The sequence below is a fragment of the Schistocerca gregaria genome, chromosome 5, assembly GCF_023897955.1.
Source record: "Schistocerca gregaria isolate iqSchGreg1 chromosome 5, iqSchGreg1.2, whole genome shotgun sequence".
NCBI lineage: Eukaryota > Metazoa > Arthropoda > Insecta > Orthoptera > Acrididae > Schistocerca > Schistocerca gregaria.
Genome location: NC_064924.1, coordinates 643,640,138 through 643,660,585, shown reverse-complemented (window position 1 = coordinate 643,660,585; position 20,448 = coordinate 643,640,138). Strand labels below are relative to the sequence as shown.

Below are 20,448 nucleotides of genomic sequence, written 5' to 3'. Positions count from 1 at the left end.
GATGCTTGTGCTCTACCAATACTGCAGCTTGTTTGAACAAAAGCACCACTAGTACACTATTCTGCCTCCATACTGACTTTTCACAGCAGTACTGACCAGTCTGAACTAGAATCTTAAAAACATGAGTAAACTGTAATTGTTGCTTGTTTCCTTTGCTGTTCCTGCCTAACAATGACTCATTCTGTCCCTGTTGTGTAATGGTTCCCAACAATTGCTGCAAAACAAGCCATCTGCATCATTACTATTACTTGCTAAATCGTGTTAAAAGAAAGATAACCAAATACATCTCTGTCAACTTTTATTGTACACAAATGCCTTGCAATAACAAGTTGAAATTTTGCCACATATTATATTATGGTCTACTTATGCAGTGTTTGAAATTTGTCTTGCATATCACTTGTCCCTTTTGTGCTACCACACTTCGAAAATCCATGTTTTTCAGGTAATTTTTCAAATTTTTGTATTTTTGTGTGTATGTAACTCTGTTTGTGTGACTAATATGGGCAAGATGAGTACTGTGTGTGTTTAGGTTACAGAACCTTACCACAAAAAAAAAAAAAAAAAAAAAAAAAAAAAAAAAAAAAAAAAAAAAAAAAAAAAAAAAAAAAAAAAAAACCACTTTTAAATTAATTATATTTGGCATAGAGGGCACCCACAGTATGTACCTTTTAAAGTAATTACATTTTTTAATCACATTTTGGAATTTCTTATTTTCCCTCAGAAATATGTAGTTGGAGTTTTGATTCATAGTGTGTGTTCTCTAAGTGGATGTTACTGGATTGTAAAAGTTTCATTGGACTGTGTGGAATAGTTCCAAAGTTATTAAGACCTGAACTTGGGTCTGAAGATAGATTGCCAGATGCAGGTTGCAATTTCCGGATCACGTCACCTTCTTTCACAAGCCGTAATTCTGGATCTAATAGGCAGAGGAACTTATAATTTTGTACATGAGTGTTCCACACTTGGTAGCATTGGTGTGCTAAATTTCAGCCAAATCTGAGACTATCAGCTGGAACATTTTCTCAAATTGGTTGAATTGACATGGAATGAACCAGTTAGGACCTGGAGTTGGACAAGAATGAACATGTAGCACAGAAGATGGATTGATAACTCATTACAAATACTGGCTAGCATTAGGAGAATAAGCAAGTATGAGGAGATAGAAAGGTGTCTCGAGAAAAAGATTGAGTGTGCAAGTGGGATAGATAAAATAAAAGTAGCTCAGATGTGACTGCAATCAGGAAATGAGAGATTTGTTACACTGGTATTTAATCACCCAGAATGGCATTGTTGTCATATTGCTAGTGATTAGCAGTAAATGGCTGACAAGAGTTCATCACTACATGACTTCCAGGGGTAATGGAGTTGAAATAGCTTTAAAACACTAAGTTCATGATGGGAAGAGCAACTTAACAGCAAGGATGTCGCACTTAGATCCTAGTCACCATTAATAATCAATGTGACCAACATAAATGTGAAACAAACATTTTAATTAATGTATGTTAACATAATTTTAATTATGATTGCTTTGTGCATTATACTATTTTACTGTTAATTAACATGTTGGAGACGTGTACCAAACAATCTGATTACAAACAAGTATACAGATATTAAAAATACAAGTAATTTCTGCTTATTATTAAACATGACGAACAGTGCATATGTGTACAGTGGTAATGAATTTATGAGTTTGTATAAATAAAAAGAATGAAACACCTGCTATAGATTGACACAATTATCAGGATTATTATAAACTGGGCAATGTGTGAAGCCTTCAAATGACTACCCTAACAGAATCTTATTGAAATCTTTCATGAAACTTAACGAATTTCAGATGATATTTAAAAACTATTGACATGAAAGATAGTGTCTAGACACTCATAGATGGTGCAGGAACTGAAACTGAGGGTGGCAAAGAATAAGCAAAAATGCCGAACTCCGTTTCCAAATGTTCTGTCCAAGGGAGGATCCAGGCCTACTGCACCAGTGTAATACTTGCACCACTCCAAAGATAAGTGACAGATATTAATGTCAGTAACATGGGGAAATGGCTGAAATTACTAAACATATAAGATCTTCAGATTGTATATAGAACACTGTTGAATTAGCCCCTCCCTCTTTACCACTGTTATGTAGATCGATTAGTGTGGGTGGGGGTGGGGGGAATTGTGCTTAATGGCTGAAAGACGGCAAAGGTAATGTCTATGAGAAGCTTGGAGAAGTGCTCTCCAAAACGACTGACCAATTTAATTGACATATATTTGTTGTAGAAGCTTAGAACATATTCAAACATAATGCCATATCTTGAACAGAATGACCTCCTCCATGTCAAATAACATGGACTTCAGTAATATCTGTTACGTGAAATCCATCTTTGGCTTTTCTCACACGACTTCCTGAAAGCCATGGATCAAACTATCAAATGGATACAGTAGTTGTTGTCTTCCAAACACCATTTTACTCAATACTGCACCAGTCATTATTAACAACAGTATTTTTTGTAATCTTCAGCACTCTACACACACACACACACACACACACACACACACACACATGCACACACATGCACTCTCTCTCTCTCTCTCTCTCTCTCTCTCTCTCTCTCTCTCTCTCTCTCTCAGCTAGTCCTTCGAGCAGACGCCGTTATCATTCCACATACGTCGTTCTGAAAAATACAATGCTCCTTTCAGCGAGAGGGAATTCCTCGCTGCCCTCGCCGATTGCCCTGATACGGCACCAGGACCGGACTGCATCCATGTGCAGATGCTGAAGCATCTCTCCAGGGACTGCCAGAGACACATCCTCACCATCTTTAACCGCATTTGGAGCGAGGGCGTGTTCCCGTCGCAATGGCGAGAGGGTGTTATTGTCCCCATCTTGAAGCCCGTTGCGGACCCGCTGGCGGTGGACAGCTATCGTCCCATTACCCTCACCAATGTTTTGTGCAAATTGCTTGAACGTATGGTGGGGCGTCATTTGTGTTGGGTCCTTGAGTCGCGCGGTCTCCTCGCTCCATCCCAGGGTGGCTTCCGTCAGGGCCGGTCTGCTGCGGACAATTTGGTGCGCCTGGAATCTGTATTTTTTGATCTGCGGAAGGCATATGACACAACATGGAGGCATCACATCCTTGCTACGTTGCGTGAGTGGGGTCTTCGTGGTCAGCTCTCAGCTTTTCTTCGAAACTTTTTATTGCACCGCTCTTTCCGGGTGCAAGTCGGTGCCGCCTCTAGTTCATCTTATATACAGGAAAATGGGGTCCCGCAGGGCTCGGTGTTGAGCGTTTCCTTATTTCTAGTGGCCATTAATGGTCTGGCTGCAGCCGTGGCGTTGTTGGTGTCTCCTTCTTTGTATGCCGACAACTTCTGCATCTCATTTAGCTCAACGACTACGGGAGTCGCCGAACGCAGGCTGCAAGCAGCCGTTCGCAAGGCGGCATCATGGGCTCTGACTCATGGATTTCAGTTCTCTGCAGCCAAGACTCGAGTTATGCACTTCTGCAGGCATCAGACGGTCCACCCTCATCCGGAACTTTACCTCGACGGTCACCTACTTGAAGTGGTGGACACTAGCCGCTTCTTAGTACTCGTCTTTGATGCCCGGCTCACATGTGTTCCTCATAATACTCAGCTGAAGCAAAAGTGCTGGCGGCACCTCAACGCCCTCCGGTGCCTGAGCCACGCGTCTTGGGGTGCAGATCGCTGCACGCTGTTGCGATTGTACAGAGCCCTTGTGCAGTCCAGGCTTGATTATGGGAGCCTGGCCTATGGGTCTGCATCACCCTCAGTGTTGACGTTGTTGGACCCCATACACCACTGTGGGGTTCGGCTTGCAACTGGCGCTTTCCGTACGAGCCCCGTGGATAGTCTGCTGGTGGAGGCCGGGGTTCCCCCGCTGCGGATTCGCCACCACCGACTGCTCGCTGACTATGCTGTCCACGTGCATTGCTCACCGGGCAATCCCAATCATCACCTGCTTTTCCCTGCCAGGGTCCTCCCTCTGCCCGACCAGCGACCTAGGTCTGGGATTTCCATTGCTGTCCGCGTCCAGTCCCTGCTGCGGAACTGGGGTCGTTCCCTCTTCTGCCACCCTTCCGGGTCCGTGCACACACGCCTCCCTGGTGCATGCCCTGGCCGTCCATCCGCCTGAACTTGACATGGGAACCCAAGGACTCGGTTCCGCCTGTGGCCCTCCGTCGCCGTTTTCTTGCGCTCCTCGCCTTATTTTCAGGCTGTGAGCCTGTCTACACTGATGGTTCCCTGGTGGATGGTCGTACTGCCTATACTTTTGCTCACGCTGCCCATGTTGAACAGCGCTCCTTGCCGGCTAGCTGCAGTATTTTTACTGCAGAGCTGGTGGCCATATTGCGCGCTCTTGAGCATATGCATTCCTGCTCAGGTACGTCCATCGTCATCTGCAGTGACTCCCTGAGCAGCCTCCAGGCTATCGACCGCTGCTATACCTCTTCTCCTCTATTATCCTTTATTCAGGAGTCTGTTTTTGCCATTACCCGCTCTGGTCGTTCGGTGGTCTTTGTTTGGACGCCAGGTCACGTTGGCATCCCAGAGAACGAACGTGTCGACAGGCTGGCCAAAGGGGCGATCGACGCCCCCACTTTGGAGATTGGCCTCCCGGCTCGTGATCTGCAGCTGGCGTTGCACCGTAAGGTGCTTGGGATGTGGCATGACGAGTTGTGTAGCCTGAATTCGCTGAATAAACTGCGGGCTGTTAAGGAGACGACCGATGTGTGGCGGTCCTCCCTGTGGGCTTCTCGCAGGGACTCTGTCATCCTGTGTCGGCTCCGCATCATACCTACCTGAAGCACGGACATCTTTTGCGTCAGGAGGATCCCCCCTGTGTCAGTACGGGTCCCGGTTGACGGTCGCCCACATTTTGTTGGAGTGTCCCCGACTGCGCACCTCCGGCAGTCTTTTAATCTCTCGGGCACGTTGCCTTTGGTTTTAAGCGACGATGCCTCCATGGCTGACGACGTTTTAAATTTTATCCGTGGTAGTCCTTTTTATGGTTCCATTTAGGGGGGGCCTGCCCCTTTCCCTTTCTGTGTCTCCTGTCCTCGAGTCTCTCATTGGTTGCAGATTTTAGTGTGTATTCGGGTGGTTGACTCTTTCCCTTTTTTTGTTCTCATGGTCAGTCAACCAGTCTCCGGCCCTCTTCTTTTCTTCCGTTTCTTTCTGTCCGGTGTTCGTCTGTACTCTTCTTGTCTCTAGCGTTCGCTGCCACATTGGTGTTCTTTCAGTGACTGGGGGAGGGGCATCTCCTCCCCCCTTGGGGTTTTACCTGCTCCGTAAATTTTCGTCTCGCCTGTTTTTGGAATGGGTGACTGATGACCTTAGCTGTTTAGTCCCCCTTAAACATCCCAACAACCACCACCTTGATATGTGTCCTTGTTCAGTATATGACCGACAAGGTTAATTTTCATTATTTTATCTATACCAGCATGTTTCGAAAGTTTTTATTCTTTTCTTGTCTGAATCGCTTATCATTCACATTTCACTGCTATGCAAGGCTATGCTCCAGACAAATACATCCAGAAAAAGACTTGTTAACACTTAAATTTATATTCAATATTAACAAATTTCTCTGCTTGAGAACATAGTTCAAGGAGTTATTGCTGTGTTATACTTGTCAATCTCAAGCTTTCTGTGGCTTTGTCTGTCATCATCATCATCATCATCAGGAGATTAGATATCAGGAAGGCATTAGGTACTACAGTTTGCCGAACTACATCATGGAGACATCACAAAATTATGGAACTTCTGTATGTTGCCTTAGAGTATATCGATGTAGGTTACTGAAGAATTGATAGTGATGCTGATTTCATGGTTTGGTGGAGGATTCAGTTGATTTCTTCATTGCCATTTGATATTCTTGGACAAATAACCAAAGAATATCAAGTACCTGTGTTCATGCATCATTAAGGATGTACCCAGGGTTCTGGTGAAAGCTTTTTTGATGATACAATCCCAGTAGGTTGGTGATTGGGATAATATTTTCATTTTATCAAACATAATCATATGTTTGTTCACGAGACTTTTTTGGTCCTTGCCAGTCTGCATTTTATATCCTCTCTACTTAGGCCATCATCAGTTATTTTGCTCCCCAAATAGCAATACTCATCTATCGTTTTTTAGTGATTCCCTAATCTAATTTCCCCACCATTGCTTTATTTAATTCGACTACATTCCCTTACCCTTTTGTTACATTCATCTTGTTGACTGTTTTCAAGACACTGTCCGGTCAGCAAACTTAAAAGTTGTATTTCTTCTCCCTGAACTGTAAGTCCTTTTCCAAATTTTTCTTTTGGTGGGTCGTTCTGTCAACCAACACACTGCTTAGGACTGATTTTCACAGATTTTGATGAAACTTGATGCACCTAGTGTGTCTGCATAGCTATGAATGAAAACCATAAAAAATGTCTTTTCACTCAAAATTATTAAGCATAGAATATTCAAATTTTTGTTAAAACTAGCTACAATGTGGGCTAAGAAATTGCCATTTTCTCTGGAACCAGATGATGTACAGACCCATTAAATATCATTTTAAAGCTCTTGAGGTGAGATTTTCTTTGGTATGCAATATGATGGTGTTGAAAATTTTAAGGTTTGTTAAAATTTTAAACATATTTTAAATTTCTAAAACAGCCAGATATTTAAAACACTCTTACACTTCCCAATTTTCAATTTGGAATCATCATGGGATCATATACTGCAAAGTTTTCATGTTCCAGATGTATGAAAAACAAATTGAATAGTGTTTCTACATTAAGAAATCACTGAATAAATTTTTTAAATTTTATTTATAATGTGATGAAAACATAGCTTGCTACTTACCATGAAGATTGACATGTTGCAGTCAGTGTGTTTTCTTCTCTCTCTCTCTCTCTCTCTCTCTCTCTCTCTCTCTCTCTCTGCTCATCTCAAACCAACACTTTTTCGACTTTTTTCACACCTTTATCTCTCCCTATACAAATCTCTCTTTACTTTCACTTTAACCTCATATTACCCTTTCCACCTACTAATACCATGTCAACCTTACAACATCCCTACAACGACCCCATTAAATTTTATTTACATTCCCTCCGCAAACATGCCTTCACCCTAGCCAGATTACGCTCCCATATTTTATTTACTCTGCTTGTCTGACATTTGGCATTACTCCCAAAGGCCTCACACTTAAAGTTCCCATCTCTGGCTGCAATCCTTCTTTCCATCAGTCCTTATACCAGTTCCAAACAGCACAATCCATAGCCCTCACCCGCCTAATCCTTCACCTATACATCGACTCGGCCAATGAACACACCCGTCAACTCCTATCCCAAATCAAAGTCCTCAATCTTTCCTCTCCCACATCCACACCGGCTGTACATAGCATCCTCCTACAGGCCAACCGCAAATTAGAACAACATGCCACCCTCCACCTCAAATAACTATCCAATCTCCTGGTTTCCCACCTCCGGAAAGGCAACTCACTCACCCTCCACAACCTTTCCAACAAACCTCAACCTCCTCTCATTGCACACAGACCCAGTCTCTCCCATCTACTCAATCTCCCACTTCCAGCTCCACTCCCCCCAACACCTCAAAATTCCAGTCAACACAATCTGGAACCACAACACCCCAATTCAGTAGTTAACCTTTCCTCCAAACCCCTCTCCCAATCCGAAACCTCTGTCCTATCCAAAGGCCTCACCTTCAGCCCCACTCCCAGGTTCAACCAAACTGCCCTTGTCAAAGATTTACTGTCCTACACTCGTAGTCTCTGCTGGAAATATCACTTTGCCACGAAGAAAAACAATCCTGATCCCACTCCTAATGATCCAACTCCCCAAGACACTATCCAAATTGAACCCTGCCTGCAACAGTTCCGTCCTCCATCACAGCGGGAACCACCTCCTCTTCCTCAAAATCACCCTCTCCAAACCTTCCAGGAATTTCTCACTTCCAGCCTTGCCTCTCAATCTTTCTTGAAAAACCTTAATCCTACTCCCAACATCACCACAGCCGAAGCCCAGGCTATCCGTGATCTGAAAGCTGACCGATCCATCATCATTCTTCCGGCTGACAAGGGTTCCACGACCGTGGTACTTGATCATCGGGAGTATGTGGCTGAGGGACTGCGTCAGCTTTCAGACAACTCTACATACAAAGTTTGCCGAGGTAATCCCATTCCTGATGTCCAAGCGGAGCTTCAAGGAATCCTCAGAACCTTAGGCCCCCTACAAAACCTTTCACCTGACTCCATCAAACTCCTCACCCCACCGACACCTCGCACTCCTACCTTCTACCTACTTCCTAAAATTCACAAATCCAAACATCCTGGCCGCCCCATTGTAGCTGGTTACCAAGCCCCCACAGAACGTATCTCTGCCTACGTAGATCAACACCTTCAACCCATTACATGCAGTCTCCCATCCTTCATCAAAGACACCAACCACTTTCTCGAATGCCTGGAATCCGTACCCAGTCTGTTACCCCCGGAAACCATCCTTGTAACCATTGATGCCACTTCCCTATACACAAATATCCCGCACGTCCAGGGCCTCGCTGCAATGGAGCACTTCCTTTCACGCCGATCACCTGCCACCCTACCTAAAACCTCTTTCCTCGTCACCTTAGCCAGCTTCATCCTGACCCACAACTTCTTCACTTTTGAAGGCAAGACATACCAACAATTAAAGGGAACAGCCATGGGTACCAGGATGGCCCCCTCGTATGCCAACCTATTTATGGGTTGCTTAGAGGAAGCCTTCTTGGTTACCCAAGCCTGCCAACCCAAAGTTTGGTACAGATTTATTGATGACATCTTCATGATCTGGACTCACAGTGAAGAACAACTCCAGAATTTCCTCTCCAACCTCAACTCCTTTGGTTCCATCAGATTCACCTGGTCCTACTCCAAATCCCATGCCACTTTCCTAGACGTTGACCTCCATCTGTCCAATGGCCAGCTGCACACATCCGTCCACATCAAACCCACCAACAAGCAACAGTACCTCCATTATGACAGCTGCCACCCATTCCATATCAAACGGTCCCTTCCCTACAGCCTAGGCCTTCGTGGCAAACGAATCTGCTCCAGTCCTGAATCCCTCGACCATTACACCAACAACCTGAAAACAGCTTTCGCATCCCGCAACTACCCTCCCAGACTGGTACAGAAGCAGATAACCAGAGCCACTTCCTCATCCCCTCAAACCCAGAACCTCTCACAGAAGAACCCCAAAAGTGCCCCACTTGTAACAGAATACTTCCCGGGACTGGATCAGACCTTGAATGTGGCTCTCCAGCAGGGATACGACTTCCTAAAATCCTGCCCCGAAATGAGATCCATCCTTCATGAAATCCTCCCCACTCCACCAAGAGTGTCTTTCCGCCGTCCACCTAACCTTCGTAACCTCTTGGTTCATCCCTATGAAATCCCCAAACCACCTCCCCTACCCTCTGGCTCCTACCCTTGCAACTGCCCCCGGTGTAAAACCTGTCCTATGCACCCTCCCACCACCACCTACTCCAGTCCTGTAACCTGGAAGGTGTACACGATCAAAGGGAGAGCCACATGTGAAAGCACCCACGTGATTTACCAACTGACCTGCCTGCACTGTGATGCTTTCTATGTGGGAATGACCAGCAACAAACTGTCCATTCGCATGAATGGACACAGGCAGACAGTGTTTGTTGGTAATGAGGATCACCCTGTGGCTAAACATGCCTTGATGCACGGCCAGCACATCTTGGCACAGTGTTACACCGTCCGAGTTATCTGGATACTTCCCACCAACACCAACCTATCCAAACTCCGGAGATGGGAACTCGCCCTTCAGTATATCCTCTCTTCTCGATATCCGCCAGGCCTCAACCTCCTCTAATTTCAAGTTGCCGCCACTCATACCTCACCTGTCTTTCAACAACTTCTTTGCCTCTGTACTTCCGCCTCGACTGACATCTCTGCCCTTACTCTTTGCCTTTAAATATGTCTGCTTGTGTCTGTGTATGTGCAGATGGATATGTGTGTGTGTGTGTGTGTGCGAGTGTACACCTGTCCTTTTTTTCCCCTAAGGGAAGTCTTTCCGCTCCCGGGATTGGAATGACTCCTTACCCTCTCCCTTAAAACCCACATCCTTTCATTTTTCCCTCTCCTTCCCTCTTTCCTGACGAAGCAACTGCCAGTTGCGAAAGCTCGTAATTCTGTGTGTGTGTTTGTGTGTTTTGTTCATGTGCCTGTCTGCCGGCGCTTTCCCGCTTGGTAAGTCTTGGAATCTTTGTTTTTAATATATTTTTCCCATGTGGAAGTTTCTTTCGTGGAGGTTGTGGCCACAAGCTAATGTGTGTCTTTTAGTTGTGCCTGTCAGCAACTTAAAATGTCATCTTTACAGTAAGTAGCAATCCATCTTTTACTTGCATTGTTGATATTCCAACCTGGAGTTTACATTGTTTAAAAATTTGTTTACCTACATACAACTTGACATTTATTAACAGTAATTTTCAGTGTGATAGGTCCGCAGCTGTGATGAATTTTTTGAATGATTTTGTGAAGCATTCAGTTGCCATTTTCTTTATTTCCTGTACAATTCGGCCGTAGGCCATTTTCAAGTATTTTATGGATGATTTTTTGGTAATAGATGATGTCATATATGTTGTTGCTACTATGCATCATGTTATGCTCATAACACACGACATCATTTGTTACCAAAACATCATCCATAAAATACTTGAAAATGGCCTTAAGCCGAAATTGTACAACCCTACAGGAAATAATGAAAATGGCAGCTGAAGGCTTCAAGAAATCATTCAAAAAATTTATGAAAATCTGTGCCTGTCACAACTTCTTCTATTAGAAATAACTGTAAAGGCTCTGTTGGTTTTAGCCATGTTATTTTGAGCAAAGTTACAAATGTAAAGAGTACTCCAGAGATATTTTCCCTGCTTAGTTGAAAAGCTGCTGATGTGTAAGAATTTGATCGTTGTATGGATGTTGCAAACTTTCTTGGGCTGTCAACCTCTTGACTGTGCTGTCAAATCCATCACAAGGCTCTTTTCCATGAGCTGTTGCTGAAAATTGCCATTCAGCCTCTCTGCTGAAATCAGCTTGATGGAAATCTAGGTTATAGAAGTTTCTCTTAGTTTATACTGAGCAGCAGCACCATCAGAAAAGGAATATATTGTTTTAGATTCAAAGTGCTTTATTGAAAAGTCGGTGAGGTAGATAGTCATAGTGTTATGTTAAAGACAGTCTGAAATAACAGCTTAACTGAGATGCTCTATTTCTGTTTATCCTTTGTATTACACAATAGCTGGGTTGACAGTGGCTCGCTCACTAGTCCAGTGGTAGCTCTGGACCTCTCATCCTGCATCATAAATGAGTAGTTCTCTGAAAAATCACAGTACACAGCAAACTGTGAATCCTTAAGGCTGCTTCTAATTTGTATCATAAATAAACTTTTTTTCTGTAAAGTCATGATGGACAAACATAGACAGCTTATTGCAAAATAAATAGATGAATCTGTTGTTGATTTTTGTAATGTTTCCTATTTACACATGTCCACAGAAATCCACTGTCGAAGGTGACATTGTCTACCAGCATTTCTTAGAAATGTCTTCTGATGTGTGGTCTCAATTTCCTGATTTCCAAGGTATGAATTACGTCTTTCAAGTGATACTCTATTGACAGTGGATTGCAAAGAGCCTTTGCAAGGCAGTGTTTATATGTATTTCTCTTTTTGTACTGAGTTCAACTTAGCATTTTCAGTCATAAGTTTGTTGTGAATGACACGCACACACATCATGTGTGTACTGCTAGGGCCTACTAGAATAATTTTTTAGGCCTGAAATCTGCAAATTTGGAAAAACTAGGAGGCATGTTAGGAAAATTTTATGTAAACAATCTGTATGCCTCCTGTAAATTATAAAGCACAAGAGTCTTTGAAACTTTAATTTTCTGACCATTGCTGTTCTTCATTGAAACACAATCCTTTACTCCACTCATGGCCCTTTGTATGTCATCACTGTCATAAAATGACCAATTGGTATGGGCAGTTACTACTGGCAGACTTTTCTCTGGTTTTTGTTTTGAATTTTTCAAGATGCCTCTGTTCTGTAATAGCTCCTTTGCTTGCTGAATCATGTAATTTGGGGCATTGAACACTTGCCTTATCTTTCTTACACTCCAAGGTTCATGCAGACATGTTAAAATCATGGCATTTTCTGGTGCTTGAATGTGTGAAGTTGCTGTTCACATTGATTGAAACAGTGTTATCTGACACTGTCAGAGCACTTCGTCTTGACAAAAAGATTCCTTTTCAGAGTAGAATCATTTCTTTGTCTGTTTCCTGTGGAATATCTCTTTGGTCATCGTTTTTCTATTTACAGGAGACTCTTGTAACTGTTGAAGAGAAGTGTTAAGGGTCCTCAAAACCTGAGCTGAGAAGTAAAAGTGGGTTCTTGATTCGAGTCTGGCCCTGCATTGTGGCCAGCACTCATTTCAACTTGAGCAGCCTGCTCTTTTCAAAATGTACTAAGTGTGTTTCTACACTGTCACAATTTTTTGCAATTTTCAGAATTTCACAAAAAAGTGTACATTTCCATTCTAAAATAGTTTTCACTCCTTTTGTTTGGCAATTATGGTTCACTGTTCCTGAAGGACTGAAGCAATGTGCGATTGCACACTTGTTACTTTTCTCCATATTATTATCTAAATGTCTTAAATCTGCAAACCTGGAATTTGAAAGTAAATAAATAAAAGCACTGTCTAGAATATATACAATGAAATTCATATTAGCTGTTACCATATTTTTAAATGCCGGAGTAATTCAGTTTTTTTCCTTAACCTGGATTTTTTGGTAATGCTATAGAGCTGTTGTTTCCTATTACTCCAGATGCATGTTAACGTTTACTCCTTTTATGGCCTGATCCAAAGACAATCCAAAAATGAAACTTTGGGAAGTGTAAGAGTACAGTGCAAGGAAATTTTGTGATTTCTCAAAATATGGCTGTTTAAGAAATTTAAAATTTCAAAAATTTTTAAATTTTAAACACTGTCAGGTTGTTTACCAAATGAAAGCTCATCTAAAGAACCTTAAAATGACATGTTTTCCAGGTCTGTACTTCATCTGGTTTTGGAGATAATGACAGTTAATTATCCCAAAGTGTAACAATTTTTAATGAATATTTGAAAACACAATTCTTAAAAATTTTTAACGGAATGACAAAAAAAAATTGTTTTTTATTTATAACTATGCAGGGACACTAGGTACACCAAATTACATCAAAATCTAAGCTCAAGGTAAATTTTCGTTCATAATTGTGTTAATTTAAAATGGAAAGACCCTGCTTCACTTTCATGCCCTTCAACTCTTATAACTGTACAAGTTGTATATAACCTTTTGGTCCCTTTATTATACCCCAGCTACATTGAAAGAGTGTATTCCACTGAAAATAGTCAAAAGCTTTCTCAGAGTCTAGAAATGCTATAAATGTCAGTTGAACTTTCCTTACCGTATCTTCTAAGGTAAGTGTTCTTTGGAACACAAACAGATCTTCACTGATGTCGCTTCTACCAGTTGTAGCAATCTTCTGTAAATAATTTGTATCAGTATTTTGCAACCATGAATACATAAACTAGTGGTCTGGTAATATTTACTCTTGTCACTGCCTGCTTTCTTTGCAATTAAAATCATTACAATCTTCTTGCAGTCTGAGGGTATTTCATGTGTCTCATATATCTTGTACAACAGGTGAAATAGTTTTGTCAGCATTGGCTTTCTTAAGAATGTATTGTGGAGTATGAAATTACATTTGTGACTGGAATGAAAGTTTGTCAATAAGGAGGACACTATTAGCCACATTGATATATTGAATGTTGTGAGATCTGCAGATGTAGAAGTATGTGCGGTGTGCTCCATAGACATGTGCATGTTGGGGACTCTTGCTGTTATCCATTAGCTTCTTTTTGTTTGGGCCCACTGCCTCAATGCAATTTTTGACTGATAAAATCTTTTTAAATAACCACCATATGCTATCTAATTCTGTTATATAAGATGACCTTTATTGCATCAAGTGTATGTTACATTGTTCAATTTTAGCCACTGGGCATATTTAAATGTGGTTGTGTCGGTGGTGTTTCATACTTAACTAGTAATACCAATGCATTTTCAGTAATATGCATTACCAGGGGAAATACATTATGCCCACTGAAATGAAAATTCAAAAAACAAAAAGAAAAACAAACAAATTTTGTTAATTGTTGTGTTGACCTTCATCAGGTGATTCAGAAAGAAAGAAAGGAGAGAGATCAGTTGTTTATTACAGACAAACTATGGAAGACATAAACACATTGCACATGTCCCTGGATAGAGGAAGGTTCAAAGTTTTGACATAGCTGTACTGTTGTTTGTTTATAGCAACTTGGTGTGTACACCAGAACAGAAATCATTTTCTTTGTTGGAATTTGTGTGAAGTCAATCCACTGATCAAGTGCAGTGTGCATTCTGCTATCAATTCAGCAAGAAACTGTCTCTGCGCAAGCAGATTTCCGTTTGGCATACAAAATTCTTGGAAGTTGGTTGCATATGCAAAGGGAAGAGCACTGGTCGGCTATGCACATCTGATGAAAATGTTGAGCTTATCTGAGAAGCGTTCACGTGGAACCCTCGGAAGTCTGCAAGATGAGTAGATCAGGAACGTCAGCTTCCTCAAATGACGGATGTGGCATGTTCGGAAATGACATCTGTATATGATGCCTTACAAATTGCAGTTACTGCAGCAATTGTCTCTGCAACCATAATAGAAGGTAAAAATTTTGCATTTCATTCTCCATGACATGGCAGAGGACATTTTTCCAAATGTCTCAGTTTTTCAGATGAATGGACATTTCATCTGTCAGACACAGTAAACCACTGTAATTTAAGAATTTAGAAGAGATAATATCTTGGTGTCCTTGTCAAATGTGAAGAAGACTCACTGAAACTGAATGTATTTTATGCCATTTTTGTTTTAAAGTTTATGGACCTTCCTTTTTTGCAGAGGGAACTTTGACAAGAATGTCATATATTGACATGCTGCAAAATTGGGTGCTTCCTCAGCTTCGCAAAGATCCCAATTATTTCATTGTTATGCATGATGGCACCCTTGAAGTGCAATATTATCCTAACACCACTGCCCCCAAATGTTGCACTGGAAGAGATCTTGATCATCGCTTTTGGCCTCCCAGAGCTCCCATATTGTGATTTTTTTTTCTGTGTGGGTACGCAAAATACAGCTATTCTTCATGGGCTGCGAAAACAATTGATGCAATAAACAAGGACCTGTTGATTCGTGTGTGGAATGAAGGGGTCTACATTTCGATGTTTCTCGAGCAATGCACGATGTTTATGTTGAGTGTATGATACAATGTGTGTGTGCGAGCATGAAACTTTGAACCTTCCAGTATCCTGTGATGTGCACAATGTGTTTCTGTCTTTCATATCTGAAGTAAACAACTGAAATATGTTCTTTCTTTCTGAATCTCCCCTGTACAGACAACATAATTTTTGAAGAGTTACTGATGTGTAGGTAGGGTCCTGAACCTGAAAATACTGAATATGACAGTCTTTGTGAAAAGTCTCATCTACTCTAAAACTTAAATTATTATGTTAAGTTTAACTGAACAATTTAAAATGTTTATGAAACACACACACACACACACACACACACACATACAAAACTGCATATGAAAGTGGTAACAGGCTGAAACTGGCAAATAGTGTAATTGATGCAATAATGGTCATATTGTGTATCATAATTTGACACCCTATGGTAGTTATTGAAAATGGCTTTATCACTCAGAATTGTGCTTTTCGTGATGCTTATTAATGATCTGACACACACTATTAATAGCAACCTCAAGGTGTCATGAAGTACTATCTGAAAAAAACTGGTCATACATCCAGTTAGATCTTGATAAAATTTCAAAGTGGTGTAAAGGTTGACAAATTACTTTAGATTTTCAAAAATATAAAATCATCCATGTCACTAAATGGAGAAAAGCGATTTTTTATGATTAAACTTATGATAACAAACAGTAGTAATTGATCAGCTCATACAAATACCCAGGTATAACAGTTTGAAGGGATCTGAAATGAAAGATCACATAGCTGCTTGTAGGTAAAACATGTGGCAGTTTTAAAGTTACTGGAAGGATAATGGGAAAGTGGAGTGAGTCTTCAAAAAAGACTGCTTGTAAAACATTTGTGCATTTCATCCAAGAATATTTCTCAAGAGTGTGGGACTTACACCAAATAATAAAGGACAATGTGAATATTCACGGGTTTGTCTGACTCAAGGTAGTGCACAATGAAAATGTTGAAAAATTTGAATTGCTAGACTGGAAGGTAGATTGCTAAGTATCCTGCAAAAGCCTGTATTAAGTGAAGAATCTAGAGATATTCTTCAGTGTCCTATGTATCTTATCTGTTATCTAATCATGACATATCAAGTTTATTTCTTTCATGAATGTGATTTGGAAAATCAAATTAGCTCATAGGAAAGAGTAATTTAAGTAACTGCTTCAATTAAGTGCAACTTTTTAAATCCACTTTATACATGCAAACCTATGAATTAAACTGCAATTTCTGTGTTTGTTATGTTGAGTATACACATTTTTTGTATTGAGGTTGTTCAGTCAGTACCTGGAAGAACTTAACCAACATTGCAGCAAGATATTGCTCAAATTGATACCAACTCATGATATGTCATTTCCAGCTGGTGGTTTTTGTCTTATATTGGACACCAATTATTGGTGGCGATCAGATTCTAACTGTGGTTCAGAGCTCAAATACTTGTAGTGACAAATCATCGTTGTCTGCTGTGTGGTTTCATCATGCTTGTCAAATGGAATTGCACATGCCACCACATATGATGTTGCAGTGACAGTGCTCATTATTCCTTGCTGTTCTCTTATTCTTGGAGAGAATGCACTTAGTTGCGTGTACTTGACTGCTGACTCATCGTTAACTGTTTCAGCCTTTTTAAGAGACTATTTTGCATTCATGTGAAACGTCTCTCAACTTTTCATATGCAAGTGGAATGCAATTGTTTACTGTTCTGATAATAAAGTTATTGTTCTACATAATTCAGACTGTGGATAATTTACACTCTCCAGCAGGCGTGGAAGATACATACCTAACAATGTTGTGCAGTTCTAATTACAGCTGCATTGACAGCTGCACTGACGTGACCCAAGCCTAAAGAACTACACAAAAACACAATTACAACATGCAAGAAGAATCCAGAGTGTCATGATTATCCATATGCTAGCCTCTGTTCTGACCACACGATCCCATACTGTGGTTCACTCAAGTGGAGGAAAGTTTTCATTATACAGGAGTTACCACTGATTCAACGATGTTTTTCCTGGTAGTGAGCCAACTAGATCATCAATATGTTGTGTAAGTTAAGGATAATTTAATTACACTGCTGGCAGAAGAATCTTACAAAAACAAAGCCAAAAGCTGAGCTCATCTGAAGACTCGCCACTTCATAAGAAGGCTGTGTCCGACAGGTGCTCGCACTAGAAGACATGGGGGGTTATAAGCCGTATCAGTACCCAACAACCTTTATATACAATATGTAGCATCTGCCTGCCACCACAAGTTACGACAATGATAGTGCTACAAATGGAATGTCATTGCAAGCCATGGTGGAACTTGTGGATTGCATATAAGAGGCTATCACTCCTGCCCGAGTTAATCCAGTGGCAGAGCCATTCAGCAGTATAGCAGCAGCAGCATCATGAGCAGCAGTTGTGCACATTGATTATGATTTGTGGGCAGCAAAGGTAGACATTCTCTGCAGACAGATCGGGGAACTACTGTCATGAAAAGGTACCAGCAGAGACAGAAAACATAGTCACAGATCTAGGAGCCAATCCTCAAATAACAACTTGTTTTCTAACTCAGAATAGTTGTCATGCTGATATCATCAAAAGTTTGGTGAACAGGCACGCATGTGCACATGTCCATGCTAGTTCTCAAATGCCAGCAGCAGTTGATCTTAGCCACAGACTGCTGGGCAGGATCACAATACCTGCTTACTAGTGACAGAAGGTCTGGACTAAAATATCTAATAGATAGAGGTTGCAATTTGAGCGTACTGCGATTGACCTTGGTGCAACCCTGTCGACCACTGACCACATCTGTTTTGCTGCTAACAATTTCACATTGTCATGCGGAATTGGACTTGGGACTATGCTGTTGTTGATCCAGGACTTCATCGTCTCCATTGTCTCAGAGCCAGTCATCGGTATGGATTTCCCGACATACTACCAGCTGATGCCACCTGACATTGTCAATTCTTGATTCCTTTACACTGTGACAGGCCTGACTACCACTGGGTTCTGCCACAGCAAGACCATATGCAGCGGCAAAATGAGCAACCAAAGGACTGCACTTATGCGTCTGTATTATGCTGACTTCCTGCTCTGAATACGCCTGCTGGAGTTCCAAAACAGGTGCAGCATAATACTGTGCATCTTATTAATACCATGGATGGTCCTCCAGCATTGTGTAGGCCTAAACTTTTGCCCCCAGATTGCCTAGCAGTAGCTAAAGTCAAGTTTGCCAGCACATTAAAAGAAGGCATTATCTGATGGTCATGTGGTCCGTGGTCATCTGCACTACACCTGGTTGCTAAGAAGGGTGGAGCATGGTGTCTATGCAATGATTATAGAGCACTTAATGCAAGAAGTGTGCCAAACTATTAACCCATTTCATTGTTGTGAAAATATAATCATGTTTTATGTAGTGCAATGAGCTTCAGTGTGACGAATTGTGCCAAGGCTTCTACTCAGGTACAGGTGGCAGAAGAATATATACTGAAAACAGTAGTTATTACACCATTCAGGTTGTTAGAAAGCATTTATGACTTTTGTTTTCACAATGATGCCAAATGTAGCAAAAATTTAGTAATTCTGTACTCCCCCCCACCCCCACAAGGGGTCTCACCTCTCTTTGTCAGGTTTGTGCTTGGCTACCATGGGCCCCCACCCTTTGCAGCATTTTTCCCTTCTGTGCTGCAGGTCTATCCTCTTGCTATTCTTTTTCACCTCCCTTGGGGAACATGTCTGGGGACTTATTGAGAATGTTCTGCATTTTGTCGCTGATGTACGAACAGTCTCATCTTTATTTATTTCATCTTTATTTTAAGCTCCCTTTTCCTTTCTTTGTTTCCCTTCTCCTCTTGTCCCTCTGCTTCTGCATTTGATGATCCTCTTTTTTCTTCTTCCACCCTGTGTGCTCCTGAAGGCCGGCCCGCCCATCTGATGCATAACAGACGACTGGGTAATGCATAATTTCCAGCCCTGGGTTGACAAGTAGGGTTTGCATGTACCCCTTGGTACAGGCTAGGCCCAGGGAGGGGTGATTGCCTGAGCTGCAACCTTCCCAAATTGCCGATTGGTCTCTCTGTCAGATGTTCGGGAGGTGTGAACAATTACCTAAGGCGGGTGTGCCTTCTTGTGAAGAGAACCCCCAGTTGGAAGGAGCGCACTATCGGAGACACTGGCAATCATGATAGATTTTCTCGCAATGTGTCACTCATCATCCCAATCAGTGTCTACAAAACGTAAACGTAATGAGGCTGTTGATTCAAAGACCCTTTCCGCTGCACCACGGTTCCTTGTGGTCTCGCATGCTGAAGATGGTCAGTCCTTTGCCACAGTCAGTCCCCTTATTATTCAGAAAGGTGTTGATGCAATGATCCTGATCTCATTTACGGAATGGCACTTTGGTTTTGGAGACAGTTCTGATTCTCAAACACAGCACCTGCTTGCTGCCTCACTTCTCCATGGCTACCCTGTCCGTGTTGAGGCCCACAGAGCTTTGAATTCTTCCTGTGGTGTAATTTACACCAGGTTGCTTGATTGTCTAACCAAGGCCGAAATACAATCTTACTTCTCTGATCGGGGTGTCATTGCCATTCATCATGTAATGAAAAAGGTAGATTCCTCCTTAGTGCCCACCCGCACTATTTTCCTCACCTTTGATAGGGTGGTGCTGCCATCCAAGCTCAAAGCAGGCTGTGAAATTATCACAATCCATCCTGATGCACTGCTACCAATGTTATCGTTTTAACCACACTAGAGCATCTTGTTGACACCCAGCCAAATGTGTAACCTGTGGGAGGGATGCACACGAGGGCAATTGTCCACCTCCTCCTCTCCACAGTATCAGCTGCAATGGCGGCCATGCTGCCTTCTCTTGGGATTGTCCCATGTATCTAGATGAGCAAACTGTCCAAGAGATTCGGGTAAGGGAGAAGGTGCCTTACCCAGTAGCTTGCAACTTACTGGCTAGTCGCAAACCCTGTGTTCTTTCATGTGGCACCTATAGCTCTATTCTTATTACTCCACACTTCATGAAGGAGATGGCCACGCAGACATGTGACCTCAAATTCGGCTCGG

At 41.9% G+C, this 20,448-nt stretch overlaps 1 protein-coding gene across 2 annotated transcripts in view; it reads left to right on the top strand.

Annotated features, from left to right (window-relative positions):
- LOC126272249 (solute carrier family 35 member F5) overlaps window positions 1-20,448 on the top strand; it is a 142,927-nt gene that overhangs the window by 4,387 nt on the left and 118,092 nt on the right. Inside the window, exon 2 of one of the 2 annotated variants that reach the window (XM_049974962.1) lies at window positions 11,563-11,647. The exons of the other annotated variant lie outside the window; for it this stretch is intronic. Coding sequence (XP_049830919.1) covers window positions 11,618-11,647 — 30 coding nt within the window. The 5' untranslated portion in view covers window positions 11,563-11,617. The remainder of the gene's footprint in view (window positions 1-11,562; window positions 11,648-20,448) is intronic. 2 annotated transcript variants of the gene reach the window in all.